Genomic DNA, 19,322 nt, shown 5'->3' with positions numbered 1-19,322 from the left:
AACATCAAGCTTTCCACTTCGTGTGGCGTTGATAATATTAATTCCAAGGTACTCAAAAATACTAAGCCGATTTCTAGCGAAATATTATGTCGTATATTCCAGCAATCACTAGAGACAGGACAACTCCCTGCAGAGTGGAAAATGGCAAAAGTCATTCCAGTTTTTAAAAACGGTGATGGAAATTCTCCAGACAGCTACAGACCAATATCGCTCACATGTATATGTTGTAAACTACTTGAGCATGTTGTTTCTTCTAATGTTCGTCGCCACCTTGAGTCCAATAACTTTTTCTTTCACAACCAGCACGGCTTCAGAAAAGGTTATTCGTATGACACTCAACTGCTCGAGCAAACAACTGATCTAAATTTTAACATGGATAAAAATGAACAAACAGACTGCATCTTTCTAGATTTTTCGAAGGCGTTTGACCGTGTAGCCCACTGCCGTCTAATCTCCAAGTTGTCAGCGCTTCGTCTTGATTCTCTAACTTTATCATGGCTCCGTAACTTCCTTTCCTTTCGCGAACAGTTTACCTTTGTTAATAGTTATTCTTCGCCGTCTTCTTCTGTTACTTCTGGTGTTCCTCAGGGCAGTGTTCTTGGTCCTTTGTTGTTCCTTATCTATATTAATGATCTACCAACTAACATATCATCTGTTGTGCGCTTGTTTGCTGATGATTGTATAATTTACCGTGAAATAAAATCGACTGATGACCATCACCTTCTTCAGCACGACCTTAATATTATTTCTAAGTGGTGTGAAAAGTGGCTCATGACGCTTAATTCCTCCAAATGTAAAACAATGACTTTCAGCCGCAAACGTTCCAATTCCGAGTTCTGCTACTCCCTGAACAACGTGCCTGTGGCTCAGACTACCTCGTATAAATACCTAGGCATTCTTTTATCACCGCACCTCTCATGGACCGAGCATATCACTTCCATCTGTGCTAAAGCATCTCGCTCCCTTGGTTATCTCCGCCGCAACCTAAAAAATGCGCCTGCGCATGTTCGCAAGTTAGCTTACGTGACTTACGTTCGCCCCCATCTTGAATATGCATCTCCGATATGGTCACCACATCAAAACTATCTGAACTTAAAATTAGAATTGATACAAAACAGAGCTGCCAGATTTATTTCTAGCAATTATATCCGCCAGTCAAGTGTGTCTGAAATGAAAAAAGAACACGATCTCCCGCCCTTAGAAAAACGCCGCCAAGTCGCGCTTCTAAGCTTGATACACAAGTACGTGTACACAGATAGACCATCAGTGCACCAAAATAAAACAGTGGACGGACTCGATAGCCAGGACATACTGGCTGTGGAAGAAGTGGCGATTGCTCTAGCTGCAACACACACTAGCTCAGAATATATTCTCACAGATTCACAGACAGCGTATCGCAACTACCTCAGGGGCAGGGTCGCACCGCTAGCGGCTAAAATCCTGCATAATAGCTACACCCGTGGCTACCAACCCACACTAAAACACTTAATATGGGTACCAGGTCATCAGGGCATCCCAGGGAACAAGAGCGCACATGCCTCAGCCCGAGCATTTCTCCCCCGGGCACCCAGTACAGATGCCGTGGAACCTCCTACCCCACTACTAAATGACAATGACATACTTCGGCACTTAAAATTACCCCGTCGGGTCTGCCCTCGGCCGGCTAAGACACTAGATAAATGGGAGGAACAACACCTCCGAAAGCTACAGACCAACACTTACAACAATCCACGAAGGCTACACGCCATAGACCCGGAGTCATTTGACTCACACTGCAAATTCTGCGGGGAGAAGGCGGACCTGTACCATTAGGTATGAGCCTGCCAACAAAATCAGGCGATCACTGTTAATAACCAGCCAACTCAGGAGGGGTGGGAGGCTGCTCTGACCAGCTTGGACGAAGCGAGTCAAAAGCAACTCATTGAAAGAGCTCGGACAGCAGCCTACGCCAATGGGGTTCCGGACTGAGAGCTCCAACCGCCGCTACAACCTCCTAAACTATTTCATTCAAATATTTTCACCACCACCTAGCATCTCACTGATGTAGAAATTTAGGTATCATCGCCCTGGTGTCATAAGGTCGACACCAGGAGTGTTTTGTGAGGTGGCTCCCACGTGCAAAGCGGCAAGGTTGGGATCACACGAGGGGGGTCTCCTTCTTTTCCTCAGGATAGCACTGTTTGTCCAATCGCCTAAGCTTCTCCCTACCTCTCACTTTAGCCTTGCGGTAGAGAGTATGGCCTTGATGTTGTTAGTACCTGACTCGAAGAGCAGGCAAAGTGCTGGCACAAAAAAAAAACAATCTGGACATATGACTGCCATCGGTAAAAGTAAATGCTAGTGACTCTTGCAATAGGTTTTAGGCGCAAAAAACAGACGAAACACATAGGAATGGTAACAGGACGAAACGCCAATATGAACCAAAACCAACTAGCCAAGCAGCAAGTACTCTTTGACTCTTGCAGACGCATTCTGCGCAGAAGTTTAGGCCAATGTCGGTTGTATGATGTTGGTTTCCTAAGTATTCCATTTTGCTTTGGGGCAGCTAGAAACCGGGTATCGAACCGGATTTTTTGCGGCTTCGTTTCGGGTTCGGGATCAAGCCTTTTGAGTTCACTTCTGGGTTCGGCTCCGGAACGACGTTTCTTCCGTGTCGAAGCGGTTCCGTCTGAATCAAACCAGTTGAAGTGGGTTCGAACGGGTTCAGGACTAAAAAAGTTGCAAACGTATATGGGTTTTGATCATCCTTGTTATGGTGCTTACTTTGTTCTATAACAATGGGAAGCAAATGTGAAATAATGCAAAGTTTGTACATTGTCAGACGATTCCACTTTATCCACTTCAATTTACTGCCCGCGGCAAAAAAAGGAATTGAGCAGCAAAATTACATGAACTAAAAATCATTGCACAGCGGCTGTGTATGCTAGAGTGCATCTGATGAGGCGCGAAAAGCTGGCGGATTTTGCGTCTACAAGCCCTCCAGCTATTCGTAGAGCCTATCACGCGTGTAATAGGTCTCTCTTGAAGCTAATGCGCCCTCTACACTAGCGCATACTATCGAGAAAGGAAGCGGTCCTGTATCGACACAGCTGTATACAGACCGACACCTTTCCGCATTCCCATAACCAACTTTCCAGTCACTCCCCCTTCATGTTCTTCCCGCTCCATCACCTGATATCAGAAAATGCGATCCCCTGAGATGGATTTCCACATTGCTTCTTTGTGTAATCGCTACGTAATTTTTCTGTTAAGTATACCCCTATTATTTCGGTTGCGTGGAACAAATAATGTGAATTCGTATACTACAAAACTGGACCGATATATATATATATATATATATATATATATATATATATATATATATATATCCTTTATTTTGTTATAAATCGCAGAGACAATTAAAGTGCTGAGTGATGTATTTAACACAATGACTGAGTCATGACTATATATATTTTGTACAAACATTGTATATCTTACATTACGTTACTTCTAATGTTCTCAGTCATGCCGCGTAGCAGAATATCTATTCTCACTCTATTCTCAGCGAATCTCACTCGGTGCTTTATGACCTAGAGCAGTGCTAACAATTTGATTAAAGTCATACAAAAACATCTAAAAAGCGAGGCCGTAAAAAAGTAAGATTTCATTAAAATCTGGCCTACAGTGTTTTAAAATCAGCGAAACCACAATACGCACGCACCCATTAAGTTTCTTCCAAGACACCAGCCTTCCCTCAATTTTGTTGTCGCACAGACTGGAGCAGTTTTGGCACTGCCTAGAGCAGAGAGGTTTCGATGGGTAAATCTACGTGCTAGCATATATCATTTTTTTTGAAAAAAAAAGAAATATATGCCGGGTTGCGAAAATGTGGGACTGAACCGAGTCTCTAACCTGTTGGGAACAATTCCTTCGAATTGTTCTCAACAGGAACAATTCGAAGCGGAACCGGAACAATTCCTTCGAATTGTTCCGGTTCGGGCTTAGTTCCAAGATGGCGGAAAAATTTGAGTTCGCCTCGGTTCCAGTTCCTGGCAAAAATACCTGTTCGGTTCCGGTTTCGAGTTGAGGTTCGGTTCCGGTTGGACACCTTGGCTAGAACTGAGTAATGCAAAAACTGTTTTGTTACAGTACGTGGTCCTGTGTTATGGCGCATTTCGCCAACAACCTGAGTACAAGTTTTGTTTGCCTGGTGTCTCTGTACTACTACCTTTTATTTCGGCTAACGAAATGTTAAAGGACTCCACGTGGTCCAATTTTCAGGAGCCCTTCACAAGGGCATGCCTCATAGCCTGAGTCGCTTTGGGACGTCAAGCCCCTACAAATGATTAATGGAACAATCTTTAGTCTCCTAGAGATAAAAAGAAGCCAGAATCTTCCCTTTTATCCCGTCGTAAGTATGTGAAAACCGAATGATTCTATTGCAGTGGTGCTCGCTAACAAAGCGCCGCGCAATGCCCGCCATCCTGAGTGGAGTGACGGATTCCGTGTATCTCAACCACCATTGATTTCTATGACTTTGCCAGGTAATTACAAGCGCTATGAGAATTTTACTGCAACAGATGTGACTTGCATGTCTAGGTTCGCAGTCACTTGCTTTCAAAACATCTCCGAGTTAATGGTTAGGAAGACTTCATCTAATTGAACGCTGCAACAGGAAAATCCTCCGAATTTACTAGAAATATGCGACGGAACAGAAATATGTGTCTCTGAATAAGCGCAAAGCTTGCCGCACGGACAATAAATGTCGAAAAACCGCGGCCATATTTTATCGCTGTTGTGGTGCTGACGGTCAGAAATTGAAGAGCTGCGCCTGATCAGCCGCAAACCATAGCGGTCACTGTCCTGAAAGTAACTCTGCAGCCCTCTTCGAAATGTTTTACAGAATTAAGCATGTAACAATTGACAAATGGCATTAGGATCAGTAATATTAAAACAATAAAATTTGGGCGTTATTGAGAGAAACAAAAATCATACAATATTACTCATTGAGGGACGCGCATAAAAACCACGTTCTCAAAAGCATACACTACTTCTCCCTGTGTGAAAAAAACGAAGGGGATGGCAATTAGTTTTTTTCCTAACCGCTTCATTTGAAGAATTCACGCTCACCGGTCACATATAGGCCGTTTTTCCCCACCTCTCTTTGCTCCGTGACCACTAAATTTGAGGAGCGGCTTTCATTGCGAGTCCACTATGAAAAAAGGTGCGGAGGCCATTACCTAAGCTGCATACAGACCCACAGTCATGTCCCATTTTGTTTTTCTAGGAGCCGCCCCTTGTGTTTGATCGCGCAGCTGTGTACTCACACACAGAGCAAGGGGAAAATATCCTCTAGATAAGGGCGTCACTATGACTGAAACGTGTGAGCAAATAAAAGGCGATGTTTCCTGTCTTGTAGTTGCGCCCCGGACAGTCTGTCCTCTTAACTACCGAAGAATTCATAACCGTTTTAGCTTTCCAAGCGATATGCAGAACGTTGTTGAAACCGTAATATGGGCGCTATATGCGCATGAAATATTCGCTCACTCTTGTTAGCGCCAGAAGACAGAGTGACCTTTACTAGGGACATTGGAGCTGTATAACTGAAGGAAAAAACAATATGACCTTCCACAATTGTATAGCTGTGTTCTTGGTTATAAAAGAGGTGGGGTTATTGGCACGGTTTCGACCCTGAACTCAGGGCCAACGCCACTCCACTAGCTCGACCACACCTGTGGCCGGCGTTATGTTTTTATTTTTCTGATTTTTATTTTGTGGCCGGCGCTCAGTGCTTTCTTTGACTGTTACGGTGACAATGACTTTGCAGTGACTTGGGTCTTCTCTTTTTTTATTACTATTATTTATTTCGCGGACTGCACGCTGTGCTTTGGCTATCTGCCTGCGTCTAACTTATTATGACGAGACTTTTCTTTTCTTATGAGTTTTTTTAATGCTCTGTTTTTCGCTTAATTTTTTTTTCTTCTTTGGAACATTTAGTTATTTTTCATTTATTTTGAATTGGCGTTAAGCCTGGCAAAGCATTGCTGATCCAGGCATCCTCTCTCTTTCTTTTATGTTTTTTTACCTCTTTTTTGAGAGGACCAATAAAAGGGTAAAAGGGATCTCCCAATGGCTTCCCTCGGTTGCGCGCAGGCAGCAGGCAGCAGGCACGGGAAACGGGCACAGGAAGCAGGCACAGAACACAATTCGGGTCACCTGGGCCCGCCGCTGGTGTCGCGTCCGCTCTCTCTGACGTCTCGCTGTCAACTCTCCATCAAACTGTCCCGTGCGCGCGGCCTGCGCGGCCGCCGAACACCCAGAGGGGCGGGTAAGGAGGGCTGCCCACGTGACGACGCATAGTCGCGGGCGCCTCCCCTCCGCTGCTGCGCCTAGTGGGGGCCCGCCAGAGGAAGAGCCGCGGTAGGCCACGAGAGAGAGAAGGGTGCATCCGGCGGGCGAAGGGCAACATGAATCTCCACAAAGAATAAACCAATTTTGGCATCTTTAGGAAAGTAAACTTGGATTTCAATGCCAGGAGTATTAAGCGGCAATAGTGGGCACCAGCGGGTTATGAAAAATACTTGTAAGGCAGTAATGAGACCGACTATTTATGAATCGATAGGGACAGCAGATCTGGCTACAAAGATTTTAAAGAAACTGAAAATGACGGCGGAGAAGGTACCTAGAGCAATGTGTAGTGCAACCACAATTTGTCGAGTAAGCAACGGCCGAGTAAGGCGCACTGTTAACAGGACAAATACAGGAGCGAAGCTACAAGAGTGAAGGATACATTTTTATGGTCATAAAATGAGAAGGCTTTAAGAATTCATCAAGAGAAGACAGTTACGAATGGCCATCAAAGGAAATTTGGTACGGGGGCAGGACGACTCAATGGAAAGAAGTGGAGGCAGGTCTTTGGGAGGAGAGACATTGGGCAGACCTATTCTGAATCTTGAACGTGTATCGTTGCGTCGTGCCCTCCTTTTAAATTCCGAACATTCCAAACGCCCTTTACTTCCAAACGCCCTTTAAACATATCTATCTATCTAATGTCTGCCAAGTAATATTCAAGTTGCCTTTCTTATTTCTGAACCACTAGGGCTTCAGGGATAGTTGCTGTACATTGAAACCAGAAACTGCTTACAAACAGTGGCCCCAGTCAGGAAAGCTAAAGAGGCTGAAGGGGAAAGATGAAGGAAATAAATATACGCCATAATCTTTCCCTCAACAAAAATGTATCACTCGTTGCATAATGACGTAAATGGGGACGGGCCACAATTTCTTACGCTAAAAACATAAATGTACGATTCAGGTAACGAATACAGCATACACTTTGCGCAAAAGCATTTATCATGTCGATGAGGTTGCTAGCGAATAAGCTGATTTCAAGCACAATGGTCACCATGTGCATAGAACTACCTGATCGTACGAGAGCCGGAGACATCGTATTTATGGTTGCTATTTTCATCTCAAGTATGCGCACTCACAGCAAGCGTGAGTGAAGCCTATTTAGGCGGCCTTATAAATCTGGAACCAATGGAACATAACCAAGCGAAAGATTATGCTAAAACGTCAAAGAATTGAAGCACAAATAGTATCTGTGTCACAAAAAGAAATTTAAGTTCAGGAGATGTATCGAAAGTCAACCACTCTGGATAAAGCATCTGCTACTGATATACTGCTATCCGCCTTCATTCACATACATTCATCACAATCTTCAGCCTCACTACGTCCGCTGAAGTGCAAAACACTCTACAATATCTCTTTAATTATCTATCTACTCTGCCAGTGCGACTAACATAAATTTTTGCCGACCAAAGCTGCGCTTGCGTTCTCTTGAAATCCAGTCTCTTACCCTTAAGAACTATCCGTTATCTTGCCTGCGCAGTACATGCTCTTCCCATACCCGATTCGTGTTGATTTCGACAAGCATGCCATTAACCCGCGTTTGTTCCCCGAGTCACTCTGCCCTCTTCCTGTTTCTTGAAGTTGCACCTGTCCCTTGCTTTTTCATAGCTTTCCTTTTCGTCGCAATAACGGGACGGAATTCCTCCTGGCACAGCATTCACTCCTTCCGTCGCAATGGTTGGCCTGACCTCGGCGCTCCACGTATGCTGAAGTCGCCTTCTGCCTTTCTCTTGGCTTCTGAACCTTTTCCCGGCCGCATGTTCTTGCACCGCGTTCAGATTCTCTTCGTATTCAGCATGGCTCGATGGCAGATAAACTGCGTCTCATGTCTCCCTTTCTGGCTTCCACCTTTATTTGCCGCTTCTTTTCTTGTGGACACACATTAAACCCACCAAAGAGTGGCGAGGATTTACCCGCTTTTCATTTGTCGCTGATGAGTTTCCAAGCTGCCAAGCGTTATAAAGTTATACCCTCCTGTACTGACAAATTGAGTATGCACGTGTATTTACTCTGTTTGGAAATAAACAGTCTCTCTGCTTTGATGTCATCTCTTAGTTTCGACTTTTTCATGCACTGACATTTAGCAAAAACAAATATTTCCCGGGCAACCTTACTGGCCTCTTGTCTGGATACTTGACCTACTACTTCTCTAGCTTACTCCATTCTCCGTCAACAGGTGCCTGTCATTCATCCCCAGTGGGCTATCTTGCTTGGATAAAGTGGGATATGTGCTCTCCAGTCAGCTTCTGATCTCCAGTATTTCCTCCGTTTCATTCGGTCGATTATATGGCTCTTTTTGGCTTCTTTACTTCGTTGTCTTCTTAAATATAGGTTGATTTTCTTTCTCTGCGTAATGTAACCTTTATATTTTACCTACCTCAAATCCTGTACTGTATGTATGATGACGAGATGGCAGCCATTGCTTAGCCTTTACGATTTTTTGTCCCAACTTTTGGCTTTTTTTCATCGTCGCATGTTCTTCCAGCACTTGAAAAATAAGTAAAGAGAGTAAATTACCATTTCAAATGCTGCAGAGGGGCCCCACCTTCACAGATATTTCACTACCTTTCCTGCATTGGACGTCTCTTGAAACACTGCTAGGCTTCCGAAAACCCGCGCTTCAAGGAAGTTCATAAAGACGAGAGGGGTATTGCAAAGTTCCGAAGCGCCTTCATGATCATAAGCCGCTTAGCTAGAATACAATAAGTTTTGCTTTGTAAACCAATGCGAAGGACACAAGCTGTACAAGAACCTTCTTACGCTACGTATGGCATCCGGACTGATACACCCGAAACCCTCGTTAAGCTATTGGGCAGTCGAGGGAAGCGAACTTTGGTGCTTTTTGTGAGATACATACAAAGGAAGCTAAGCACCGCTGAAACCAAGCATGACGTCTCATTTGACATTAGCGGTAATGCAGGACCTATGACGACCACCGCTATAGACGAGCGAGGCGCTGGTAAACGCTCTCAAGGATAGGTTACAACAAACATAATTACCTCTGCAAGCAGAAGATTTAACATCTGTCGCTGTAGCAGGCTTGGTAAAGCCCCGACCGTGAAATTCGGAGTTCGTGGGTTTGGATGCCACCTCTGTAGTATGGCTGTTTTTCCTTCTGCTTTGTAATCAGTCATATTTGAGCGATAAATTAGCTTCACATAAGTGGCTTTTGGGCTTGTAGTATCCATCAATTCAAGAAATTAAAACCACCATGGAATCATTTCTTTGCGCTTCTTGATTCTGGTGACTGCTGGCTTCCTTTGCGTGTTGCTTCCCTTTCCTCTACTTGAGATTTTCACAGAGGGCCTTGATATCGTAGCTATGCCACAGTCATTCACAAGAAGTCACATTTCGTTAACTCCCAAAAACAACCCTAAAGAAACAACGCGATGTGCGATACGCGATATGCGAAGAAACACCGCGATGACTATGGGCCCGATGCGCCACAGTTACTGATTATGAATTTTTCAAAAGTCCTCTCCAGTCGGCCACTCTATGCGATGTCCACTTTCATTGGACCTCAGCAAACGTGTGGCTTGAGGGGCAGCTCCATATAAGCCAACGTAGACATTGCCCGAACAGTTTTGCAGTTCTCCAGCAGCTGGCAATGCTTCAAATTGACCTTGCGAAGACCATCGATCGCATAAGTCAAAGTTTTCTCTTCTCGTTTTTAGAACGTGTGAATTTTGGTTGAACAGTATGCAATGGGGTACGCGTTTAGTAAAACAATTGCTCTATCCGCTTGATCTTAAACGGTTGTCTTTCAGCGTATGTCCGTCCTTTCCCCTGTCAAGCACCGGCTTCCATTATCCTAGCTTCTGTTCGCACTTAGAGCCGCTGTGTATAAGCGGTCTGCTGATAACTGCCATGCGAAACCCTCGATAACGAGCTTAGGGTAATGGCTTATGCATATGATGTAAAGTTTTTCTGCGCGAGCAAACCAAGCGTGGACAAAGTTCCTCAAAGCAATGAACAGTTTAGATAAGTCTCTAGTCGGCAGTTCAACCGTTCCAAGCAGCAGTGATCTACATTTGGGAGTAGACACCATCTAAACAAGCTGGTGTTGCATTCAGCTTTGGTGCAGCCACCTGCAAAAATTGGGCCACCCCCGAAATTTCAACTTCAGCAATTTGCACCAAATCTAGTGTGCAACCTAATTTGAGTGAAGTTAATGACTTGCGGCCCTCAAATTTGCTATTGATTATTTGCAGATTGCCGCATCCCCAATTTGACCTTCATTTAATTCCACTAAAGTAGGCGGGAAACGTGCCTGCTTTATTTATTTCAAAATGCAATATTAGCTTGGGGCAAGATACAATGGACTATGTAGAAACGATATAATTTGACTTCATACAGTGTCGGCACCTTACTCTCCGACCATATTTCGAACAACTCCTAGACACGTTCTTTCTGATTGCGCTTCAGAGCCTGTAAAAAAGTCGCAAGATGCAACGGCGTTGGGAACAAGTTATTTTGTGTAAAATTGCATTTCATCAAATGCTTCATCATCATCAAGAACTGTATTGCCAGACGGACTTCGAATAAGAATAGCATTCCCTCTTCGTGGCGTCTTTACCCCTTTAACACGCCATATTTTTGTTTCCATCAGAATAAAATATTTTTATTCTAAACTGTATATTGAGAACTTAATAAAGGTAATTTGCCTGTTTTCAAGCACGGCATATAGGTGTTGATTTTTGGTAGGATATGCGAACTTGCAGGTGAAACGCCCGAAGATCGGAAAGAACGGTTCGCTATACGACCACGAGAAGAAGCGGAGAAGCGGCGACAACAAGCCGCGAACGAAGCCGCCGGCTCGACGTCAGCTCAACAACAGCCGATGGAAACCAAGTCAGAGTCACGGACTAACCACGTGATGCGTTTCAGTGAATTTGGAACTGGGCATGGGAGCAGCGACACGATGTGGTTCACCAATGTCTTTCGTTTTTTCATCCTTCAGTTTCCTGTCCTCTGCACTGGCAGCGTCGCTTCAGATCCAGTTCTGTGCCACGATGGAATCCCATCAGCGCTTTTTGACTGGAGTGCGCCGGCGTCAAGCGACAAATGCTCTAGCGGCCCATGGAATGCTTTCATGACGCAGCTGATCACCGCTTCGCAAGATTTTTACCCCGGATCGACATCGACGTCAACCATCGCAGAAGATAAAAATGGGATGCACCGTCGCCACCCCTTCAGTGGGCATGGGAGCAGCGACACGATGTGGTTCACCAATGTCTTTCGTTTTTTCATCCTTCAGTTTCCTGTCCTCTGCACTGGCAGCGTCGCTTCAGATCCAGTTCTGTGCCACGATGGAATCCCATCAGCGCTTTTTGACTGGAGTGCGCCGGCGTCAAGCGACAAATGCTCTAGCGGCCCATGGAATGCTTTCATGACGCAGCTGATCACCGCTTCGCAAGATTTTTACCCCGGATCGACATCGACGTCAACCATCGCAGAAGATAAAAATGGGATGCACCGTCGCCACCCCTTCAGTGGGCATGGGAGCAGCGACACGATGTGGTTCACCAATGTCTTTCGTTTTTTCATCCTTCAGGTTAGTCCAGTTTCATCCAAGCGTTCAAATGATGTCTGCCTCGTTATGCTCCCTTGCCCACAAGTGCTGTTGGAAAATGTATGCCAGTGTTATTGTGTGCTCAAATTGCTCTTGTCCGGAGACGTTGAATTAAACCCTGGCCCTGGCCATAGCACTCGTAGCAACACTCAGAACCCGACGCCCGACTCTGACAGCGGTGCCATACTCACCCTTCTGGAGGATCTAAGAATGCGCTCAACAAACATTGAACAGGGGCAGGTCGAAATATTGAACTCAATTAAAACTATTACATGCAATCAAGAGGAACTAGATGTGAAGGTTACTGATATTTCAAACAGGCTTACCAATGTTGAGACCAAACTTGCGGGTTTTGAATCTTTCCGTCAGGACCTGAATGCTCTCAAAGCAACTGCTGAATGCCTCGCCAAAGAAAATTACTCATTAAGGGCCCGAATGAATGACCTCGAAGATAGATCGCGTAGAGATAACCTCTTATTTTTTGGTATATCTGAAGACGCTGGAGCCACCGAAACATGGTTGCAATCAGAAGAAAAAATTATGAATGCAATACAGCAAGAAATGTCAATTACCATTTCTAATACTGATATCGCCCGGGCCCACCGAATCGGCATTGCAGACCCTACCAAAACGCGACCAATAATGGTAAAATTTTCCAACTACGAAACAAAGCAAATGCTTTTGAACGCTCAGTCTAAACTGAAAGATTCAGATGTTTCTATGTCTGAAGATTTTAGTCCATCTACAAGGCATGCTAGAAAAAAACTGGCAGAATTTGCTAAGGAAACTGCGCCTAACACGCGCTTTAAACTGAGGCACGCACGGTTATTCTTAAACAAGAAATGCTACACCTATTGTGCTGAAAGTGATAGAGTTTGTGAACAAACTAGCCTGTATGCTACTACATCACGTGTTGATTCTAGTGCCGCGGGCGGTTCTGATGATTCGAGATAGCTGGCTGGGCGCTTTCGTCCGCGTGCGCAGCCGATCTCTGGAATTTCAGTGCTTTTCACCAATATACGCAGTGTTGTGCGAAATCGTGATGACCTTTCCTTTGCCGCCGATACCACATCGACCGACATTATTGTCTTAACGGAAACATGGCTGAATGATTGTGTTAAAAACACGGAAATCCTCGCTACTGAAAAGCGGTACTCCATATTTCGCCGTGATCGCGCAGTCGCACGGGGTGGCGGTGTTCTGCTCGCCGTCTCGGATCATCTTGATAGCCTTCACATTGATATTCCTACGACACTGGAGTTTTTATGTGTTCTGATAACGACTGAATATCAAAAACTTGTATTTTGTGCATGCTACCGTTCGCCTTCCACTGGGATTGGTTTTTCCAGTGAACTTCATGACACGCTAAGCGCTGTGTGTGCCAAATTTCCGAATTTTCCTGTTTTTTTATTTGGTGATTTTAATTTCCCTAATATTGCCTGGTCTAGCTTTCCGTATTCCACTACCAACTCTACGTCAGAATTGTCTAATTTTTTAAACGTTTGTTCAGACTTTTGCTTAACTCAGGTAATAACGCAGCCTACTAGGGTCACATCTTCAACATCCAATGTATTAGACTTGTTGCTAACAACAGCCCCTGATGCTGTATCTACCATTACCTACTTATCAGGTATAAGCGATCATTCTTTATTACATGTCATGTTAACTTCCCTGCTCGAACGTCGTATAACAATATAAAACTAATATATGATTATGCTAAGGTAAATTACACTGCGATCAATAAAGCACTTGAAGACTTCCTTGACGAATTTCTGGCAAACTTCAACGATAGATCTGTAAATACAAATTGGCACCTTTTCAGAAACAAGCTTTGCGAGCTGGTCGACCTGTATATTCCTCGAAAAAAGCTTTTAACCAACCGGCAGTGTCCATGGTACAACCGCTCATTAAAACGTCTGGCAAACAAAAAAAGGAGGCTTTTCCGCAAAGCGAAGTCTTCTGGAAAGCGTGAGCACTGGTCAGCACTCCAAAAAACTGTTAACATTTACAAGAAGTCTTTGAAGGAATCGAAGCACTACTACTTTAATGTGACGTTGCCGACGCTTCTAACGAGCAACCCCAAAAAATTTTGGAGTAGTGTCAATCAACGAGACCAGTCACTTGTATCTCTCGTTGACTCTCTATCACACCCTATTCCAAGCACTGACGTCGCTGGCATCTTTAATGAGACCTTTAGTGCAGCGTTTTCAAGTAGCGCAACTGACATTACTGATATTAGAGACTATGCATGTAATATAAGCTTTCCAATGGACCCTGTCAGGTTTAGTTATGACGGAATTATTAACATAATTAACAATTTGAAAATTTCCTCTTCTTGCGGCCCTGATAACATTAACACCAAAGTGCTGAAAAATACTAAAGTGTACTCCGCAATTTTTTTACTGAAGATATGTGAACAATCGCTTCAAACAGGAGATATACCACACGAATGGAAACTGGCTAAAGTGATTCCACTCCATAAATCTGGCGACAGACATTCACCCCTTAATTATCGTCCAATATCATTAACTTCCATTTCCTGTAAAATCATGGAGCATATAATTTTTTCTCAGTTAGCTAGTTTTCTTGAATCATATTCGTTTTTCACACCTACACAACATGGTTTCAGAAAGCAGTTTTCCTGTGAAACACAGTTATTATCCTTCAGCAACGAAATTCATTCGATTCTTGATGAAGGTTCAGAGGTCGACGTCATTTTTTTAGATTTTTGCAGGGCTTTCGATAAAGTGTCCCATAGTCTTCTGTTGTATAAGCTTGCTCATCTTAATATCGACCCAAATGTTCTAGCATGGATTCGTTGTTTTTTAACTAATCGCTCGCAGTTTGTCTACGTTAACGGTCTTCAATCCTCTTCTATGCCGGTTACGTCTGGGGTACCACAAGGATCGGTACTCGGACCCTTGTTATTCCTTGTGTACATTAATGATCTGCCTAACAATATAAAATCCTCGATCAAACTTTTTGCAGATGATTGCATACTGTACCGTGAAATTAAAAACACTAATGATGTCAACTTATTGCAAGCTGATCTTAACTGTATTACAGACTGGTGCATTAAATGGAAAATGATTTTAAACACATCAAAATGCAAAACCATGCGCTTTTCACGTCAAGGCGTCTCGCCACCAGCCTCTTACAGTATCAACAGTGCTTCGTTAGCCCCGGTTACCTCGTATAAATACCTCGGTGTACATCTGACATCAAACTTATCCTGGAACCAGCATATCACCTACATTACTGGAAACGCTAACCGCATGCTTGGTTACATAAAAAGAAACTTTTCTAATGCACCCACTTCAGTCAAACTCCTTCTGTATAAAACACTGGTTCGTTCGAAGCTTGAATACGCCGCGTCGATATGGGATCCTCATACTAAGTCACTTATATCTGTTTTGGAAGCTGTTCAGAACCGTGCCGCTCGTTTTATTCTTCACGACTATGGCCGTACATCAAGTGTCACACAAATGAAAAGCACATTGTCACTACCATTACTTTCACTGCGCCGAAAAATTTCACGACTCTGTCTTTTTTTTAAGATCTACAATTTCAATCATGTTTTGAAAAACGCTTTGCTCATTCCACCCACGTATGTTTCATCGCGCATTGACCATCCACGCAAAGTGGGCGTTCCACCTTGTCACACTACTGCTCGCCAAAATTCTTTCATTCCAACTACATCATCCGAGTGGAATCACTTGCCAGCAGATGTGGCACTCACCGACGATCTCGAGCATTTTAAGAAAAAGTTGAGTGCCTGCTTTTCTTGCTCATGACATGTGTGCCCTTAGGTTAGTAGTGCGACATGAACTCTGTGTTCTTGATTTGTAGTTTTGTTTTTGTTGGGTTTTGTTCTCTTTTCTCGTTTTTTTTCCTTCTTCGTCTAGGCTTCCATGAATTGTTGAAATTTGTAATAACTCAGTGCCGTGAACAATATGTAGTCCTGTAACCCGTGATCGTATTCATTTTTGTTATCTGTGCTTGTTCCACTCCCCTCAATAATGCCCTCAGGGCCATGAGGGTATTTGAAATAAATAAATAAATAAATAAAACGAGGCAGCTTCACCAGAAATTCATGGACAACCGTTTCGGCAGCAGGCGAGAAGGTTTCGCGTATACGTTAGGTTTCACCACGCTAAATCACCAGCAATTTTTATTATTCCAAAGTTTCTACAGCCCCGTATGAACCATCGCGCTTGTGTCAGCCAGACAGCAAGTCTTTTGCGTACTCCAGTGTTCTCAGCAGGTAGCGGACATCCTTGGGAAGCTGAGATGCGGCACACCGCTGCGTAGAGAGCAAGCAGAAATCAATTGGGCTTGAGCGAGGCACCCTAATCGGGGCTCGCAGCTTAAAATGCTACTATCATGGATCGCTTCGAAAAGATCGAGACGCGCTACATCGTTCTGCGGGCAAAAAGTTGTGTATATTTCGTCTCCGCTCTTATTCTTTAGACAAAAGAATGCATTGTTATTCAAATCCTTGCTGTGAAGCAGTTCCCTCCATCACAGCAGACGGCGGCAGCAGGTGAAAAACATGGGCGTTATAATTTATAGTATTCTTATTGTGATATTTTAATTACTTGCTGGTGACTGTGCGAGTGGTCTAGGACGTGGTTTACTAGTACCTTTGTTTCCTTCTGTTGCATGATGTCCAAGAGCCGTTTTTTCTCTGCAGTGTCACGCATGGTGAGGCTCTAGAAGGCTCGCTAATTACATGCTCACCTATTAATGTAATTAAGCTGCCATTCTGCCACCAGCAGTACAAAACACAACTTAGCGACAGCTAATTCATATTTATTACTAAAGACGCATATTTCGCTTTTCTTTGGCTATCACACCAGCCTGTCTGGTTACTGGTAATCTCATTTGTCTGGCGACCTGATTTGTGTGTTTTTGCCAAGTGCTTTCATAAACACTTCTTAATGAAAATCTTTTTTCTTTGTGTACGTTACGAGTTTTCCATAAATACATTCGACTAACACCTACTCGCGGACCCACATTCTTCGGTCTGTTTTTTTTAATTTTATTATGAAAGTATGAGTAAGAATTCCTTTTATTCACCCACTTTCAATAATTTTCACTGGCACCTTTCTAGATACTGCACGCTGATATTAAGACCTCTTTTGTGCGTATGAAAGAGCATGATTTCGCTGCCTGCCATCCAAACCATCCAGGTGCCACTGTCACCTGCCAGTTGGTAAAACTACCAGGTGGTGAAACCATAAATGGCTTTAGCAAGCCTGAATTCATTTTCTGTTTTCTGTTGTGACAGTAACAGCTTTATTACTACTTTGACTTCTCGCCTTAAACTGTTTACTTACATTAACCAAATCCATGAGCTCATTCCAATCCGTATTGTACCGCTCCCTCATCTCCTGCAAAAAGGGCCAAGGAAACTAAAACATGTAACAAAGTCCGCGGAAAAACACACGTAAATTATCCAAAGGCAGGAGCAAGAATTTGAAAAAAATCGAAACAGCAGCGTTGCAAATATGACACAGTGTTTTTTCTTAACACAAAAACTGACCCACTACATCCACAGAAATTTTGCATATTATAATCGCGTAGATATATTGGTTGCATGCAAATGCAGATTCCATGCGCAGTGCGCACAAGAACTGAAATGTACATTTAGCTGGCTGCTAACAAGGTTCCACTTTAAGAATGACAGATAACGCTTGAAGGGCTGCTGACCTGATTAAGAACATGTTAAATCAAAAAGATCAGTGGTTGAATCACTCATCGAAGTCCAGTATAATTACTACCTATTTACGCCCACTACAGAGCAAATGCCTTTCCGATACCTTTCAAATTAATCCTTTCTAGTGCCAGCTGCGGCCACCTTAAATCTAATCTCATCCCCACACCTGACTTTCTAATGCCCCCTGCTGCGCTTACCTTCTTGCGGAATCCAGTGCGTTAGCCTAAAAGGTAATCGGTTTTCAAACCTTCCGATTAAATTTCCCCCCAAAACCATTTCTTAATTTTCCTTATTTCTTAACCGACTCTCTCTGCTTTCATAGTGTCTCTTCATGATGAACCTGTCAATTTCTTCTCAACAGCTCACTAAGACATCTTTAATTTGAGTTCTACCCTGTTGGTTAGATTCCACGCTTCTCTCCCGTAAATGAGTAACCGTGACAAACGTCTGTAGTATACTTTCCTCTTAAGAGCCCCGGTAAAGTGTTATTCATTCTTTGAGAGTACTTCGCAAATGCAATCGAGTAGATTCTTATTCTGCAGTCCCTACCTGCCTGCATAAAAAAAACTCTAAAAAATATAGTGCAGCCATGCACACCCCGTAAGGTGCTGAAAGTTCAAATTAAATTCCTTTATCGCTTTCTCCTCCTCCTCCTCTGCGCTGGCATCCTAGCTCTTCGCCGAGCATTCGCGCGGTGCCCATTCATCCTACTCGCTCACATTGCACGGAATGACGAACTTCCTATGACGCTGCGTCGACAGTTCGTCGCGCGCCTGCGCATTTACGTCCTGCTTTTTCTCTTCGCACGTATATTCACACACAAAAGATTCGAACTTTTTTGCGAGTACCAACATGCTTCAGCCTGTTTCATTCCTGTCATACAGCCTTCTCCGCGTTCTTATTTGTTCATTTTAGAGCCCACGGTGATGAACTGTTTTAGTGTTAATATGAGGTATAAATCTATTGCTTTACTACTGAAGCTTTGACAAGCGCTTTGACCGAAAAGCGCGATGAACCATGATGCGCTGCCGACACGCACCTGAAGCTTAACAGGAGCTGCAACTTCTCAGTGCCAAAACTAAAGGCTTGTGGTGTGCGGATTCCAGAAGAAAAATTATTTCCGCGCCGCCACTCCAATCGCCCAGCTGCTAAAATAGCAGTGGACGCGGACCGCATATCACCTCGTGTCTGGATTGCTTTCTTCGGTATCATTTTCTCGACTTCACAGAAACATTTTTTTTTTCTAGAACACGCATTCGTGATTTTTTTTTTTTTTTGGAAGAGTGTACGAGGTACGAGAAGAGTGTACGGGACTTCGAGGTAGCTACGCGCAGTAGCAAGCTAAGCGACGCTCACGTGGATAGCTCACTCAGTTTTCGTGCTAGATTAACGGGCGATAATAAACTCATTGCGTCTATCAAACGTTCAGTGGCCTGCGAGAATGCCTCAACACTATTTCACCGGTGGATCCACACGCAGCGATTCAAAACGAGGATTCAAAGTCAACTGCCAAAAAATGACGCCTTCATCGCAACGGCCTTCCAGACGCAATACACAAGCGCGCGTGCTAATTTGCGGCACACATTCCACTCCTTAAGGTTACTTTTGTGACCCGGGGCTACTTCAAGAAAAGAACAGCCTTAA

The 19,322-nt window shown here is 43.8% G+C and overlaps 1 protein-coding gene and 1 long non-coding RNA gene across 2 annotated transcripts in view; one reads left to right on the top strand and one right to left on the bottom strand.

The window, feature by feature from the left end:
* The window catches only part of LOC149361237 (uncharacterized), an 87,304-nt gene extending 71,518 nt beyond the window's left edge, over positions 1-15,786 (top strand). The window contains exons 2-3 of the mRNA XM_089568031.1: positions 11,109-12,259; positions 15,769-15,786. Coding sequence (XP_089424157.1) covers positions 11,109-12,259; positions 15,769-15,786 — 1,169 coding nt within the window. The remainder of the gene's footprint in view (positions 1-11,108; positions 12,260-15,768) is intronic.
* Positions 15,787-16,113: 327 nt separating this feature from the next.
* The window catches only part of LOC149361236 (uncharacterized), a 40,734-nt gene continuing 37,525 nt past the window's right edge, over positions 16,114-19,322 (bottom strand). Inside the window, exons 4-5 of the long non-coding RNA XR_016288384.1 lie at positions 17,299-17,352; positions 16,114-16,262 (exon numbers count right to left, since the gene is read on the bottom strand). This is a non-coding gene — a long non-coding RNA (uncharacterized LOC149361236). The remainder of the gene's footprint in view (positions 16,263-17,298; positions 17,353-19,322) is intronic.

The sequence above is a fragment of the Amblyomma mixtum genome, chromosome 2 (assembly GCF_055824585.1).
Source record: "Amblyomma mixtum isolate Tamu chromosome 2, ASM5582458v1, whole genome shotgun sequence".
NCBI classification, from domain to species: Eukaryota; Metazoa; Arthropoda; class Arachnida; order Ixodida; family Ixodidae; genus Amblyomma; species Amblyomma mixtum.
This window is presented reverse-complemented; position numbering and strand designations above follow the sequence as displayed.